General features: G+C 42.3%; 1 protein-coding gene across 1 annotated transcript in view; it reads right to left on the bottom strand.

The window, feature by feature from the left end:
* Nucleotides 1–12,666, bottom strand: part of LOC125452177 (AF4/FMR2 family member 1-like) — a 156,736-nt gene extending 144,070 nt beyond the window's left edge. Inside the window, exon 1 of the mRNA XM_048530269.2 lies at nt 12,144–12,666. Within this exon, the coding sequence (XP_048386226.1) occupies nt 12,144–12,160 (17 nt within the window). The 5' untranslated portion in view covers nt 12,161–12,666. The remainder of the gene's footprint in view (nt 1–12,143) is intronic.
* Nucleotides 12,667–14,759: the final 2,093 nt, after the last annotated feature.

Raw genomic sequence — 14,759 nt, 5'->3', positions numbered from 1 at the left:
GGAATAGTGTAGGTTAGATGGGCTTGAGATCGGTATGACAGGTCGGCACACCATCGAGGGCCAAAGGGCCTGTACTGTGCTGTAATGTTCTATGTTCTATGTTCATTTGAACCCCAAAGTCCTGCATGTTTAAACCAAGGACACCAGGAGAGTCTGGTGTTTCCATTCAATCAGGCAGATGGGTCTTAGGTTAACTTCTCATCTGAAAGGCTACATCTGATAAGAAAGCGTTTTCTTCACTGCAGTAAGTGTTTCAATAGAAGCATTATATTAAACATATTCAGTTAAAAATGGATTAGAAAGTACATGGAGCTAGGGAAAATCAATCATAAATAAGCACTGAAAATGTTTTTCTGTGAATGAGGAAAACTGCAACATGTGAATAAGCCCCCACAGCACTTATAGTCAAAGCTTTAATGGGTACAACTGCACAAAAGGTCATGGGCAACAGCTATTACTTGCAGCTGTCACAGAGTCAGAGTCCCTACGGTGTGGAAACAGGCCATTCGGCCCAACAAGTCCACACTGACCCTTCCAAACTGCATCCCACCCAGCCACATTCCCCTACATTTCCCATGTCTAACCCACCTGACCTAAACACTATGGGCAATTTGGAGAGTGGCTAATCACCTACCCTGCCCATCTTTGGGCTGTGGGAGGAAACTGGAGCACCTAGTGGAAATGCACACAGACACAGGGAAAATGTCAAAATTGTCTGGGGAGTTTCAGTGTCCAGACTGTCACCCAAGAGTAGAATCGAACTTGTCAATGACTTGGGAATTGGGAGCAAGGCTATTAAACCATTGTATTTATATTATGAATCTACAGCAATTCATGAACAGACTAATATCCATTCATATTTATTTCAAAAGCACTATACAAGAATTTAGGTATTTAATTCAAATTATGCAAGAGTAAGGATTTGATTAAAACTCAACTTTATCTCTTGCATCACAGACTAAAACTAATCAGATAGATTTCCAATGCCGGAAAAAGCTAAAATGTAAAAAGCAATGTCCAGACTATTTTGACATTGCTCTTGGTTGTAGATTTCTTAAGGAAAAGAAATTTAAACCATTTCGAAGGGTGAGACAACATGGTACAATGAGACTGTCCGGTGAATTAGGCCCTAGCATGGAATACCACAACAGGGACAAAAACCAAACAGTTGCTGGAAAAACTCAGCAGGTCTGGCAGCCTCTGTGAAGGGAAAAAGCAGAGTTAACAGTTCAGGTCCGGTGCCCTCAGAACCACAGCCTAGTCAATCATGTTTTGGTCTCAACTGTGATCTCTGCAGGATAGAGGGACAGATCAGTAAGCCATTACACATTCTCAGCACAAACCGCTCATGGGAACAAATCAAGTTCCATTTTAGTCACAGAAGGTAGAGTCCAGTGAAACCAGAAAGAGGAAGGAAAGAAAACAAAACATTATATAAGGGAAAAAAATAGTAGAGCTCAGTGTGCAGAAGGTCAGAGAAAATAAACGGGTTCAGGGAGTGGACCTGTCTAATCTCAGACTTGTTGTGTATTTCCAGTATTTAAATTTCCTGCATCTGCAAAGGTTTCTCTTTATATTTAAATACAGTACAATGAAACAAAATATGGCTTATGGTCCCAAGGCCAAAGAAATATTGTCAGCAGCAACTAATACTGGCAAGTAAAAACTGAAAGAACTGCAGATGCTGTAAATCAGGAACAAAAACAGAAGTTGCTGGAAAATCTCAGCAGGTTTGGCAGCATCTGCGACGAAAAAAAATCAGTTAGCGCTCCAGGTCCAGTGACCCTTCCTGAGAAAGTGGGAAAATGTTGGTTTATACGCAGAAAATAGTGAAGAAGGAGTAACTGTTAGGATAGATCCCGAAGACAGAGGAGAAGGGCAGTTGGATAGCAGTGTTCAAGCGAAGCTCAACACAAGCTGGAGGAACAACAGAGACAGTAAGAACAGCCAATGTTGGGGTCAGACATAACAGCCCGAAACGTCAACTTTCCTGCTCTGCTCCGCCAGCTCCACACTACGTTATTCTCTAGTAGAACACCACTTCATTTTCCATATGGGGACCCAATAGCCCTCTGGACTCAAAATAAGGAGTTCAATAATTTTAGGGACTAAACTCTCCCATGTCCCTACCCGATCCTTTGCCTTATTTTCTGCAATTTAAACCAACATTTTCCCAGCTACCATCCTTTCTGAGGGTCATGGACCCAAAACGTTAGTGGATTTTTTTCTTCACAGATGCTGCCAGACCTGCTGAGCTTTTCCAGCAACTTCTGTTTAAATAGTGACATAGGATCGGTAAGAAAAAGCTCAGTTATACAGTCTAAGGTCTTTGTTTTATGAAATATTGCAAGGTAAATTTCTTCATCAAGTCAATTAAGTAGCATCAACATAGGCTGTTGATTCAGCCTTTAGTTTTTACAGAAGGGCAAGATAACAAATTGTACTTTTATTATTCCCTTGAATATTAAATAGAGTATGTTTATAAAGTATTACCTTTTGATTTGGTGCAAAGTGGTTTCTGCAATACTCGATACTAAAGTTCAACAAATCAAGGCCAAACTTGATTGCAAAAGAAGCACAAGACCATGCCCAGGAGGGACAACAGCTTTTACAATTACATTTGACACCACACGATGAGCAACACCAGCTTGGTGTTGAAGTGTCAAGGGAGGCTTCGTGGAAACATTTAAAAAAATTCCAATAAGTTAAATATTTCCAAAAATATGAGCACCATTACCCATGCTTAACATTTTATCATTCACCTCATTGGGGGAAGGAGTGGTGCATTTATGCTGTGCATAAGCAATATCATCTTCTGGACCAAAGAATCACAGACCTAATTGGGGGTATAAGTCTGGGAAATTCTGGCTGGAATGGATAATGCAGCTTCTAGTCTGAGACCTGTATGGACAGGAAAAATCATTTTGAACATATTCATGAAATTTAAAAAAAAATCAAGCAAAGTAAAAACCACTTGGCACTAAAACAAAAGTTAGAACTTTATACATTCAGGATTTGATGTTTATAATCAAAATACAATTACTTTTATGACCTCCTGTAATAATCAAAGGCTGAACTTGCAACTTGTGATGATGTTACTTGTGTTTCAATGATGAGATTTGCCTTGCAATATTTCACAAAGTACGTACCTTGGACCGTATTACAAAGCCTCTCCTTATCAATCCTTAGTCAGCATTAATATGTTAACATTGATAACTTAAGAAACTAAAATAAATACATGAAAATTATTTTTAAAAAAACCAAGAAATATGAAAACCCAGCAAGTCTGACAGCATCGGAGGAGACAAAATTAGAATGAAATGTTTCAGGTCAAAGACCTTTCTTGTAACTGAGTTGGTATCAAAAATAGCATTTCATCAGAATTATATTCAAGTTATCTTTAGTTTATGGTAGGAAATAAAGTTCAACTTACAGCCTGCATTCAAGTTTGTGTTTACCAGTACTGCTGAGTTTCGTTACACTCTGGGATCAATGCTTTGTCAACATCCATAATAAAGCAACATGTGCCAACACAAACCATTCGTCTTCAAAACTATTTGTTACAGAAACTGTTTGCAGAATTTCAACATGATAAGACATTCTAAAAATGTGCATATTATTTTTAAACAGTCTTATTTTAAAAGTACTGCTAAACACCAAACTGGACAGTCAGCACCTAGAATTGCAAGACAAATTATGAAGGTACCACAGCACAGTTAAAAAGGTCATTCAGCCCATCATGTCCACACTGATCATCAAGTACCTATCATCCTACTTCTATCTTCCAGCACTTGGCTAGTAGCCTCGTATATTAAAGCATTTAAAATGCTCATCTAAATACTTCAAAAATGTCTTGAGGGTTAACTTTCAAATGCAGACATGTCATAATGCATTGATTATAGGTCTCCCACTAATAGTCTTTTTTTTTGGAAAAATTCACAAGGCCACAATTATTTGCCAAACCTTTGTTTAAAAACAATTAGGATGGACATAGCAACAGGGAACAGGACTGCTGGTGCCATAACTTTAACATTTTTTCTATTATACTGAAGTCAGCATTAACCTAAGCCAAACCAATCCCAGCAACAGCTTTAACTCTCATCTCTATAAACTGTCAACTAACTATGCAACGCTTTTAAAAAATAATTTTATACTGGGATATGGTGTCTACATTCTACCATTAAAAAGGAAGAAATACAACATATCCCAGTCCAGCAGATTAAACTTTTAGCCTTTAAATGGATTTAGCTTATTCCAAGAAATTAAAGATGCAATCCCTGGTCTTTCACTTGTTTTCTGCTCTTAGCGAGTATTGGTAGCAGTACCGATTTCAGGATATCCTGGCTTAAAATTTTAGGACAACATTAGGACTGGTCTTGACACATCACTGCACACTGGACTCAAATTTTATCATGTGATTCCAACAGTCAGGGCCATGCTGACATGATAAACTAGGAGTTTAGCTCCAATCTTTGGTAATCAATGAGATGAGCATTGGGCTAGCACATGGAAAAAGTCTAGTCAGGCTTAGTCCTGACTTCCAACATCCCTTATAAACGTCTTGGTCCTTTTCTAAGGGCTGGAAACTTGAAAAACATGATAGTTCCTCCAATCCAATATAACTGGTCCCCTAGTCCAGAGATTTAAAGACAAATATACAGCTCAGTATATTACTTTATGTATGCAATACAAGTATCTGGTATCTGGCGGGGGACGACTTAGCAGGGGAAAGCAGTGGGGTACAGGACTCTGACACAGAGTCTGTTCCTGCTGCTCAGAAGGGAAGGGGGAATAGGAGCAGAGCATTAGTCATTGGGACTCCATAGTTAGGGGGACAGATAGGAGTTCTGTGGCGACGAGAGAGATTCACGGTTGGTGTGTTGCCTCCCAGGTGCCAAGGTGCGTGATGTCTCCGATTGTGTTTTTGGGATCCTTAAGGGGGAGGGGGAGCAGCCCCAAGTCGTGGTCCACACTGGCACCAACGACATAGGCAGGAAGAGGAGTGGGGATTTAAGGCAAAAATTCAGGGAGCTGGGATGGAAGCTGAGAGCTAGGACGAACAGAGTTGTGTCTCTGGTTTGTTGTCCGTGCCACGTGCTAGTGAGGCGAGGAATAGGGAGAGAGAGGAGTTGAACACGTGGCTACAGGGATGGCGCAGGAGGGAGGGTTTTGGATTCTTGGATAATTGGGGCTCTTTCTGGGGTAGGTGGGGGCTCTACAAGGAAGATGGTCTTCACTTGAACCAGAGGAGTACCGATATCCTGGGGGGGGAAATGTGCTAAGGCTATTCGGGTGGGTTTGAACTAATTCAGCAGGGGGGGTGGGCACCAAAATTGTAGTTCGACTATAGCAAAGGTTGGGAGTAGGGTGGTCCGAAATAAAGTTTCAGGGAAGCAAGATGGCACCGGCAGGCAAGAAGTTGGTTTGAAGTGTGTCTACTTCAATGCCAGGACGTCCGGAATAAGGTGGGTGAACTTGCAGCATGGGTTAGTATCTGGGACTTCGATGTTGAGGCCATTTCGGAGACATGGATAGAGCAAGGACAGGAATGGTTGTTGCAGGTTCTGGGATTTAGATGTTTCAGTAAGAACAGAGAAGATGGTAAAAGGGGCGGAGGTGTGGCAATGTCGGTCAAGGACAGTATTACAGTTACAGAAAGGATGTTTGGGGACTCGTCAACTGAGGTAGTATGGGCTGAGGTTAGAAACAGGAAAGGAGAGGTCACCCTGTTGGGAGTTTTCTACAGGCCTCCGAATAGTTCCAGAGAAGTAAAGGAAAGAATAGCAAAGAAGATTCTCGATAGGAGTGAGAGAGACAGGGTAGTTGTCATGGAGGACTTCAGCTTTCCAAATACTGACTGGGAACACTATAGTTTGAGTACGACAGAGGGGTCAGTTTCTGTCCAGAGTGTGCAGGAGGGCTTCCTGACACAGTATGTAGATAGGCCAACAAGGGGCGAAGCCACATTAGATTTGGTACTCGGTAATGAGCCCGGCCAGGTGGTAGATTTGGAAGTAGGTGAGCACTTTGGTGATAGCGTTCACAGTTCTGTTACGTTTACTTTAGTGATGGAAAGGGATAGGTGTATACCACTGGGCAAGAGATATAGCTGGGGGAAAGGCAATTACAATGAGATTAGGCAAGATTTAGAGAGCATAGGATGGGGAAGGAAACTGCAGGGGATGGGCACAGTAGAAATGTGGAGCTTATTCAAGGAAAAGCTCCTGTATGTCCTAGATAAGTATGTACCTGTCAGGCAGGGAGGAAGCTGTAGAGTGCGGGAGCCGTGGTTTACGAAGGAGGTGGAATCTCTGGTCAAGAGGAAGAAGGCGGCTTATGTTAGGATGAGATGTGAAGGCTCAATTAGGGTACTCGAGGGCTACGAGGTAGCCCGGAAAGACCTAAAGAGAGAGCTCAGAAGAGCCAGGAGGAGACATGAGAAGTTGTTGGCGGATAGGAACAGGGTAAACCCTAAGGCTTTCTATAGGTATTTAAGGAATAAAAGAATGACGAAAGTAAGATTAGGCCCAATCAAGGATAGTAGTGGTGAGTTGTGTGGGGAGTCAGATGAGATAGGGGAAGTGCTAAATGAATAGTTTTCAAAAGTATTCACTCTAGAAAACGACAATGTTGTCGAGGAGAATACTGAGATACAGGCTACTAGACTAGATGGGATTGAGGTTCACAAGGAAGAGGTATTAGAAATCCTTCAGAAGGTGAAGATAGATAAGTTCCCTGGGCCGGATGGGATTTATCCTCGGATCCTCTGGGAAGCCAGGGAGGAGATTGCCGAGCCTTTGGCATTGATCATTAACTCGTCATTGTCTACAAGAATAGTGCCAGATGACCGGAGGATAGCAAATGTGGTTCCCCTGTTCAAGAAGGGGAGTAGAGACAACCCCGGTAATTGTAGACCAGTGAGCCTTACCTCAGTTGTCAGTAAAGTGTTGGAAAAGGTTATAAGGGATAGGATTTATAATCATCTAGAAAAGAATAAATTGATTAGGGATAGTCAGCACGGTTTTGTGAAGGGAAGGTCTTGCCTCACAAACCTTATGGAGTTCTTTGAGAAGGTGACCAAACAGGTAGAGGAGAGTAAACCGGTTGATGTGGTGTATATGGATTTCAGCAAGGCGTTCGATAAGGTTCCCCACAATAGGCTATTGTACAAAATCCGGAGGAATGGAATTGTGGGAGATATAGCTGTTTGGATCGGAAATTAACTTGCTGAAAGAAGACAGAGGGTGGTAGTTGATGGGAAATGTTCATCCTGGAGACCAGTTACTAGTGGCGTACCGCAAGGGTCGGTGTTGGGTCCACTGCTGTTTGTCATTTATAAAAAATGACCTGGGATGAGGGTGTAGAAGGATGGGTTAGTAAATTTGCAGACGACACTAAGGTCGGTGGAGTTGTGGATAGTGACGAAGGATGCTGTAGGTTGCAGACAGACATAGACAAGCTGCAGAGCTGGGCTGAGAGGTGGCAAATGGAGTTTAATGCAGACAAGTGTGAGGTGATGCACTTTGGTAGGATAACCAGAAGGCAAAGTACAGGGTTAATGGTAAGATTCTTGGTCGTGTAGATGAGCAGAGAGATCTCGGCGTCCATGTACACAGATCCTTGAAAGTTGCCACCCAGTTTGACAGGGATGTTAAGAAGGCATACAGTGTTTCAGCTTTTATTAATAGAGGGATCGAGTTCCAGAACCAAGAGGTTATGGTGAAGCTGTGCAAAACTCTGGTGCGGCTGCACTTGGAGTATTGTGTACAGTTCTGGTCACCGCACTATAAGAAGGATGTGGAAGCTTTAGAAAGGGTGCAGAGGAGATTTACTAGGATGTTGCCTGGTATGGAGGGAAGGTCTAACGAGGAAAGGCTGAGGGACTTGAGGCTGTTTTCATTAGAGAGAAGAACGTTGAGAGGTGACTTAATTGAAACATATAAAATAATCAGAGGGTTAGATCGGGTGGATAGGGAGAGCCTTTTTCCTAGGATGGGGACAGCGAGCACGAGGGGGCATAGCTTTAAATTGACGGGTGAAAGATATAGGACAGATGTCAGAGGTAGTTTTTTTATACTCAGAGAGAGAGTGGTAAGGGACTGGAACGCTTTGCCTGCAATGGCAGTAGATTCGCCAACTTTAGGTACATTTAAGTCGTCATTGGATATGGACGTACATGGAATAGTGTAGGTTAGATGGGCTTGAGATCGGTACGACAGGTCGGCACAACATCGAGGGCCGAAGGGCCTGTACTGTTCTATGTTCTATGTTCATTGCAACAAACCTGAGAAGGTGAAATGGGCACTATCTTCAATCTCAGCTCAGTAATTAGTCAAATTGAGTCCTTCAGGAAATAGAGTACATTGTACCCTGCCACAGCAATCTCCTAAGATGTTTGCCTCTTCCAACGCCCTCCCAAAATAGTCAACTTGTAAAGGTCACAGTTATCACTGACTGTAAGTGTTCTCTTTGTAGCAAAGGTATGGACTCCTTGGAAATTGTGATCCAGTGGCAAATTTACCCTGTCCTGCCAAAAACAATGGATGCATCTCGGGCAGTCAAGGAGGAAAGTGCCCAAACTTTTCTCTTGCCTAGCACATGCTGTCCAGCTCTCACTGCTATTACAGGAATGAGGTCGAGGACATGGAGTCTCAACTAGATTGTTATTGTTCTACATTCTCTTACTCAGCATGAGCAAGACAGCTGCAGCTACTGAAATGCACTGCATCCAAGTATCATGTGGCAATCAGCTTTACGTTGATGGCTCCATAATTAACAGCAATCAATAACCTGCAGCATTACGTTGTCAATAATGATAGATGCCAGCATTCTGGGCCACGACATCTGTGGTTCTTTGATACAAATTACTCGGGAAACTCAGGAAGTCCAGTATCATCTATGGAGAGAAAGCAGAGTGATATTTCTAGTCCAGTAACCCTTCTTTCGAGGAAGGGTCACTGGGACTGGACCAGAAACATTAACTTTGCTTTCCCTCCATGGATACTGTCAGACTTGCTGAGTCTGAGTCTCTCTAGCAATTTCTGCTTGTGTTTAAATTTCCAGCAAGTGCAGTTCTTTGTTCTAGTCTGTCTTTCTGATGTTGAGTATATTATTATTTTTCTAACCAATAATGACTTCTATCAGTGGCTGTTACCAACTTACTACTACAGACTGGAAGCTATGCACCTCGATACACAACTTGTAACAGTGAAACATAGCAGTCAGAGTAATAAAGAACTCCTGAATTTTACAAGTTATTGCAGGGATGGTGAGGCTGCTGAACACCAAGCTCCACGCTTGTTACAAGTAAGATCAGGAGTTAAGGCAAATGTTGAAAGTTTGCTCCTTTTCTGTACTCTGGGTGTCTTTCACATGAAGGGCAATTCTAGAGCACAAAACATGTTGGATGTGGAATACAAAGCCCAGAGAGAACAGACTGGTTGAGTTGGATGTGGTCGAGTCAGGCAACATGCATTTTGTACACTGCTGAATTTTAATTTTTTTTTTAAGAAGTGTTTTAAAACAACAGGCAAATTCTTCTAATACTCAATAAATTTGTCAAAATGTTTCCCTCCTCTCATCACACAATGCTTTAGCATTACAAGAATAGGAATTTGTTCAGAATAGGATATAGTATAGCTTAGCCATAGAGCAGTGAAAAATACAAAAAAAACTTGAACTGATTAGTTGACAAAATTAAACTCTTGATGAAGGATCTAGGCCCGAACTGTCAGCCCTCCTGCTCCTATGATGCTGCCTGGCTGTGTTTATCCAGCTCTACACCTTATTATTTCGGATTCGCCAGCATCTGCAGTTCCTATCTCTTCTTTCAGATTCCCTGCCACGAAATATTGCCTGATTTAATCTGTCAGGCCTCTGCCAATCTTACTCTAAATTCATGCGTAAGACAAATTCATTGGTGTAACAAAAGTCCTAAATTAGCATTTCCTTAAAATTTGGGGAAATACTTTGGCCTAGGCTATGCTTGTGATCCAAACAGCTCTGCACCTGCTCGATTTTAAGCCTGTGCTTTGCCAGCTACTGATGAGGTGGACACAAGAGTCTGGCTTCGTTTACTGCTGATATAAAACTTAACCTGGAAAAGTGACTCGCAGCACTACCAGAACTTTCAAATTCTTGACAAAGAAAGTTTCAACCAATCCATATTGAGTAACATCTCAACTACCACTCAGTTCCCAGGTTTTGCTGGTTTGTCAGTCCTTATTGAGGTCAATAGCTTTCTTCTTGGAGGGAATAAAAAGGAAGAGGTGACCATAGATGCTGATATTCACAATGCAAACTAAGGTGAATAATTTAAGTCAATATTGTATTTTACGGCTATTGGTGCTGGAAGTACATAAAATAGATAAAACTATGAATTTGAGCACTCAAATTGTTTAGAGTTTCTCTCCAATATAGCCCAGACAGCCTTGAAGAATCAGTTGTTGGCTTTTCTGACATTCACTTTGCGGGGGGGGAACCCTAGATATGGGTCGGAGTTTTAAATTCCAGCTGATCTTCCTTTCACCGCAGAGTGACAAGAACAATTTCAACCATACTGCAGCCCTGATTAAAAGCAGCTAATTCAGCAAAGTTAACCATGTTCGGGTCAGACACTGAAGCATCAGGAAAACTTGCATGCACACATGTTAACACTTGCAATGCAATACCCATTGTTCTAATAATGTCTGCTTTTTGAATGGCACATTAAAAATCAAATGCTACTTAACTACACCTGAAAGCAATGATTAAAAAAAATCACTTTGAAAAGGAGCAATTAAAATGTGAGAATCTCTTAAATGAAAAGTGACAGTTGAGCCCAAATATGAAGGGGCAACACTGGGTTACCAGACTGTTCTTTCTTTTCTGGAACTCCAACTGGAATTCACCCAGAGCGACAGGGAAGTCTCCTTTCTGTGCCAACAGTAAGGGTCTTACTGAAAAGGAACTAGGATTGTCTCAACCCAGTTCTTCAGGAAAAGGAAAATTGCATACCTCTGCAATTTTGATGTCAATCCAGAATAAAACAATCCATCTAACACTGACATTCTTGCTTCATGAGCATTAAAAAGAAAATCAGTCAACAGGTAAAATCATAGTGCTTTAAAAAAATATAGGCTAGGCCAATAAAGAGACCATGTTTTTGTCAATAAATGTCAAAACTGAAGACAGCAATGCTTGAAAAGCCTTGGAGTAAAACGACAAAGATTGGAATGATGATAAATAGCAACAAGATTAATATAAAAGTGTAGAAACTAAAAAGAAATTATATTAAAACATCCTCTGAGGCAATCAAGGACAGATGACTGCACAAATAGTATGGTTGTTGTGCAATATATTGGAATTCAGTTGGAGCCCAAAGTCGTATTCTATTGGATCAAATATTCCAAAATGTATCACTCAGCAGACGTACAAAAATTAAATTTGATTATATTTTACAAACCCGTTTTAAAGGAGAATTGGCACAAGTTGATTTTGAAATAGTATTAACTCAAGTGCAGACAACTGCAGAGTTGTATTTGAACGATTCTCAAAATCAAGTCAACCCAAATAAAGTGGGGTATCCCGTTCATCAAAACAAACATCTTGAAAAAGACACCTATTACGCCACTCAATTTCTGAGTTGGTTCATAAATACGTAGAAAACGTACACACGAAGCACAGACCTAATTTCAGATTAAACCAGATTCCGATGCATTCCAAAGTTTTTAAACACAATTCTGAGTTAAGGTATCTTTACAGCTTAATTCTAAGTGTAACAAACTAAAATATTGTGAATGAATTGTCAATCCAGTCACTTTCAGCCGACTATATTATGTGCCAAATCAGATTAACAATTCAATAGAATTGTTTGTTTATCGCGGCGGGGGTCACTCACTCAGCATCCAGCCCAAGAAACACTTTTAGAACTTCTCAACCAGATTCGTGTTTGGCTGTAACGAATGCCAGTTAAGCGTTTCCTTTCTGACTTTGGGAGGTGGCTCAAACAGCAAGTTTCAGATGCTTACATTTTTAAGCCTTACTTAGTCCTGTTCTTTCACTGGGCACTGACTTGAACAGGTTCAAGAACAACCGGAATAAACAGAAACATTTACCCCCCCCCCCCCGGCTGCAGAACACAGCAGCTGCTCGGTGTCACCTACCTGGAGTGAGTGGCCATGGTGCCGTTTGGAGAGGCAGCTTCCAGCGGCTTGCCATCAGCTTTAGAGCAGGTTTCCCCCTAACGCTGCACACATAACCCCTGCTCCGTTCCTGAGAATGAGGGGACGAAAACTGCTGCGTCTCTCACTCTGCTGGCAGCCGGCCTGGGACATTCTCCAGCTGGGGCTACGGCTGCAGTTTTCCTGGGTTCAGTCCCCAGCTCAGCCTTGGCTCAGTTTGCAGCTGATAACCATCCGGGCACTCGGCGGCGGCAGCAGCAGCAGCAGACACACACACACACACAGAGAGAAACAACCATTCATTCAAAGATCAAGGGGAAAGTGTAGCCCTCAAGGCAGACCAGGTAACCCACTTCAGAAAACACACCAAGCACCATCCAGGTTTCTGCTGTCACAATTGGTACCAGTCAATTAATTCATTTTTCACATGAAACCCCAGGAGGTGCAATCTGCTCTGTACAAGGAACGCTAGCTGACAGTGGAATGGTGCAGTCCACTCGCTTTCCTAATTTGGAAATGTTATTTGGGGCCAGACAGGCACTTAGCAGTAGCTCTTAGTGCAGGAACATATTGTCCTATCACAATGCACGGAGGTGGAAGCCGCTGAACTGCCTGCCCAGCTATGGGGGCGGGGGATGTAAAAGGCAGAGAGAGGGAGAAGGGGGGGTTACACACAGAAACTGCGAGCCAGCGCGGCGCTGCAAGTATCAAACTGCGGACTGGAGCAGCACAAAACATGGAGTGTTACGGCGTTCAGGCCACAATAGAGCTCAGCAGGGGAACGTGCAGTGTTGCAGCGTTCAACCTGCAGCGCCAGAGCCTGGCTGAGCTCAGGAGGAACGTGGGGCGCGTTTGGCAGGTTCTAAGAGTAAGGTGGCAGTTGGGGAGCATTTAGACTGAAATACAGAATCTAGCTACGTTTACTAGGTACAACATAGCAGCATTCGGATTGGAGCATGAAATATGGCAGCATTCAAGGGCAACGCCGAAACTGACAGCTCTCAGAAGGAGCCCGGAAGCATTGGGACTGCACCAGGGAACCTGGCAGTGTTTGGGCCCAAACGCAAAAAGTCCTGCAACGTTCAGTAGAAAGGCGGAGCCTGGCAGCGTTCCACCTGGAAACAGTCCACCTGCCAACTGAGAGATGAATTATCATGGAATATACAAATAATAGTAGAAAGCATGATCTTAGTAAGATATCAGCGGTGGAGAATAGAGAGAGATAAGAAGCATGGTAAAGAGAGAGGCCTTAGTCATTGCACTAGCGAACTCCATCCAGCCACCCGTAATGGTTAAGTGTGAGTAAAGTGTGTTTCAGCACTGAAGATAGTGAGAATGCTGGACAGAATAAGAATTACACCAGACTCTAAACATTAACTTTGTTTCTGTTACCGCAGATACTGCCAGACCTCCTGAGTTTCTCCAGCATTGCCTATATTCATTCCAGATTTCCAGCATTTGTTGCAGCTTACTTTCCTTACAGTAGTACAAAGATGATATGAATGACCCAGAACAGGGATAACATAGTGAAGTCAGCAGTCTCTAACAATGTACATGTAGACGTTAAAGGGCCCAGAAATACTAAAAAGTATGTAAATATGCAAATAACAACGTTAACATAAAGCATGTTGGCTGTATTGGAAACCTTCAGAGCCAGGTTCTGAAATCAAATCACACCCCATGAGATGCTGCAGAGAAAAAATAAGATGCCAAACACTGGGGTAAAAACTCAAAATACTTTGAGGGCAATGTACCTGAGTGAGAAGACTCTGAATGTAGGAAAGACCCTCAAAGGCGTTTGAAGCCAAAGCCATACATTAGCAGGATTCTGAAGCACAAGCGTGTATAATCGGAAGACTTGAAGTAGAAGAAGGAACAAATCCAGGTCCTCTACCAGGTCAACATGACGCAGTGCTTGATCATGATACCGACTCCAGTGGTGACATTGCCATTGCCCTAATTCAATTCAACAACACAATAGAGCCGTAATGAGGCCAAAATTTGGGAGCTCTGGAAGTGACAGTTAGAGTGCTGCAGAACAGCATTAGGTTTGCAGATAAAGGAGCAATGACACCAATCTACGTATTTTCCTAGGCTGTTGTAGGTCCAATAGCAGGTGATGCCCTGCTGAGACATCGCATGGAAGGAAGTGCTGTGGTATTCAAAGTGTACATTTCGGTTTTTGCCCAAATTGTACATTAACCCAAGGTGAATTCTCATCATAGAAACAGCGAAGATCAACCAGCAATTTCAATGACAGGGACAAGCAGTTGAGGCATTTTTATCAGATTTATACATGTTCTGGTATGGAGCTTGAAATTAATTAGAGATCACACTGTAGTAGGTATCAGGATGAGAAATTGTAATATTTCTTTCAGTCTAAGGAGAACCATGTAGAAGGTAAAGTAATTGAAAATGCTATTCAGATGGAGACCTGGGTCCAAAATCAGCTTTGTCTTTGAGGAAACGTGGTGGATTCTTCTGAAACAGTAAGAAGTGTGGGACCAAAGATAGTGTCGTCATCCTCCCAAAAGCTTGCCAAAACAGCAGGACAACAGCATTGACCATATTTAGTTTATTCAAGGTGTGGATCAAAGT

The sequence above is a fragment of the Stegostoma tigrinum genome, chromosome 1 (assembly GCF_030684315.1).
Source record: "Stegostoma tigrinum isolate sSteTig4 chromosome 1, sSteTig4.hap1, whole genome shotgun sequence".
Classification (NCBI taxonomy): domain Eukaryota; kingdom Metazoa; phylum Chordata; class Chondrichthyes; order Orectolobiformes; family Stegostomatidae; genus Stegostoma; species Stegostoma tigrinum.
This window is presented reverse-complemented; position numbering and strand designations above follow the sequence as displayed.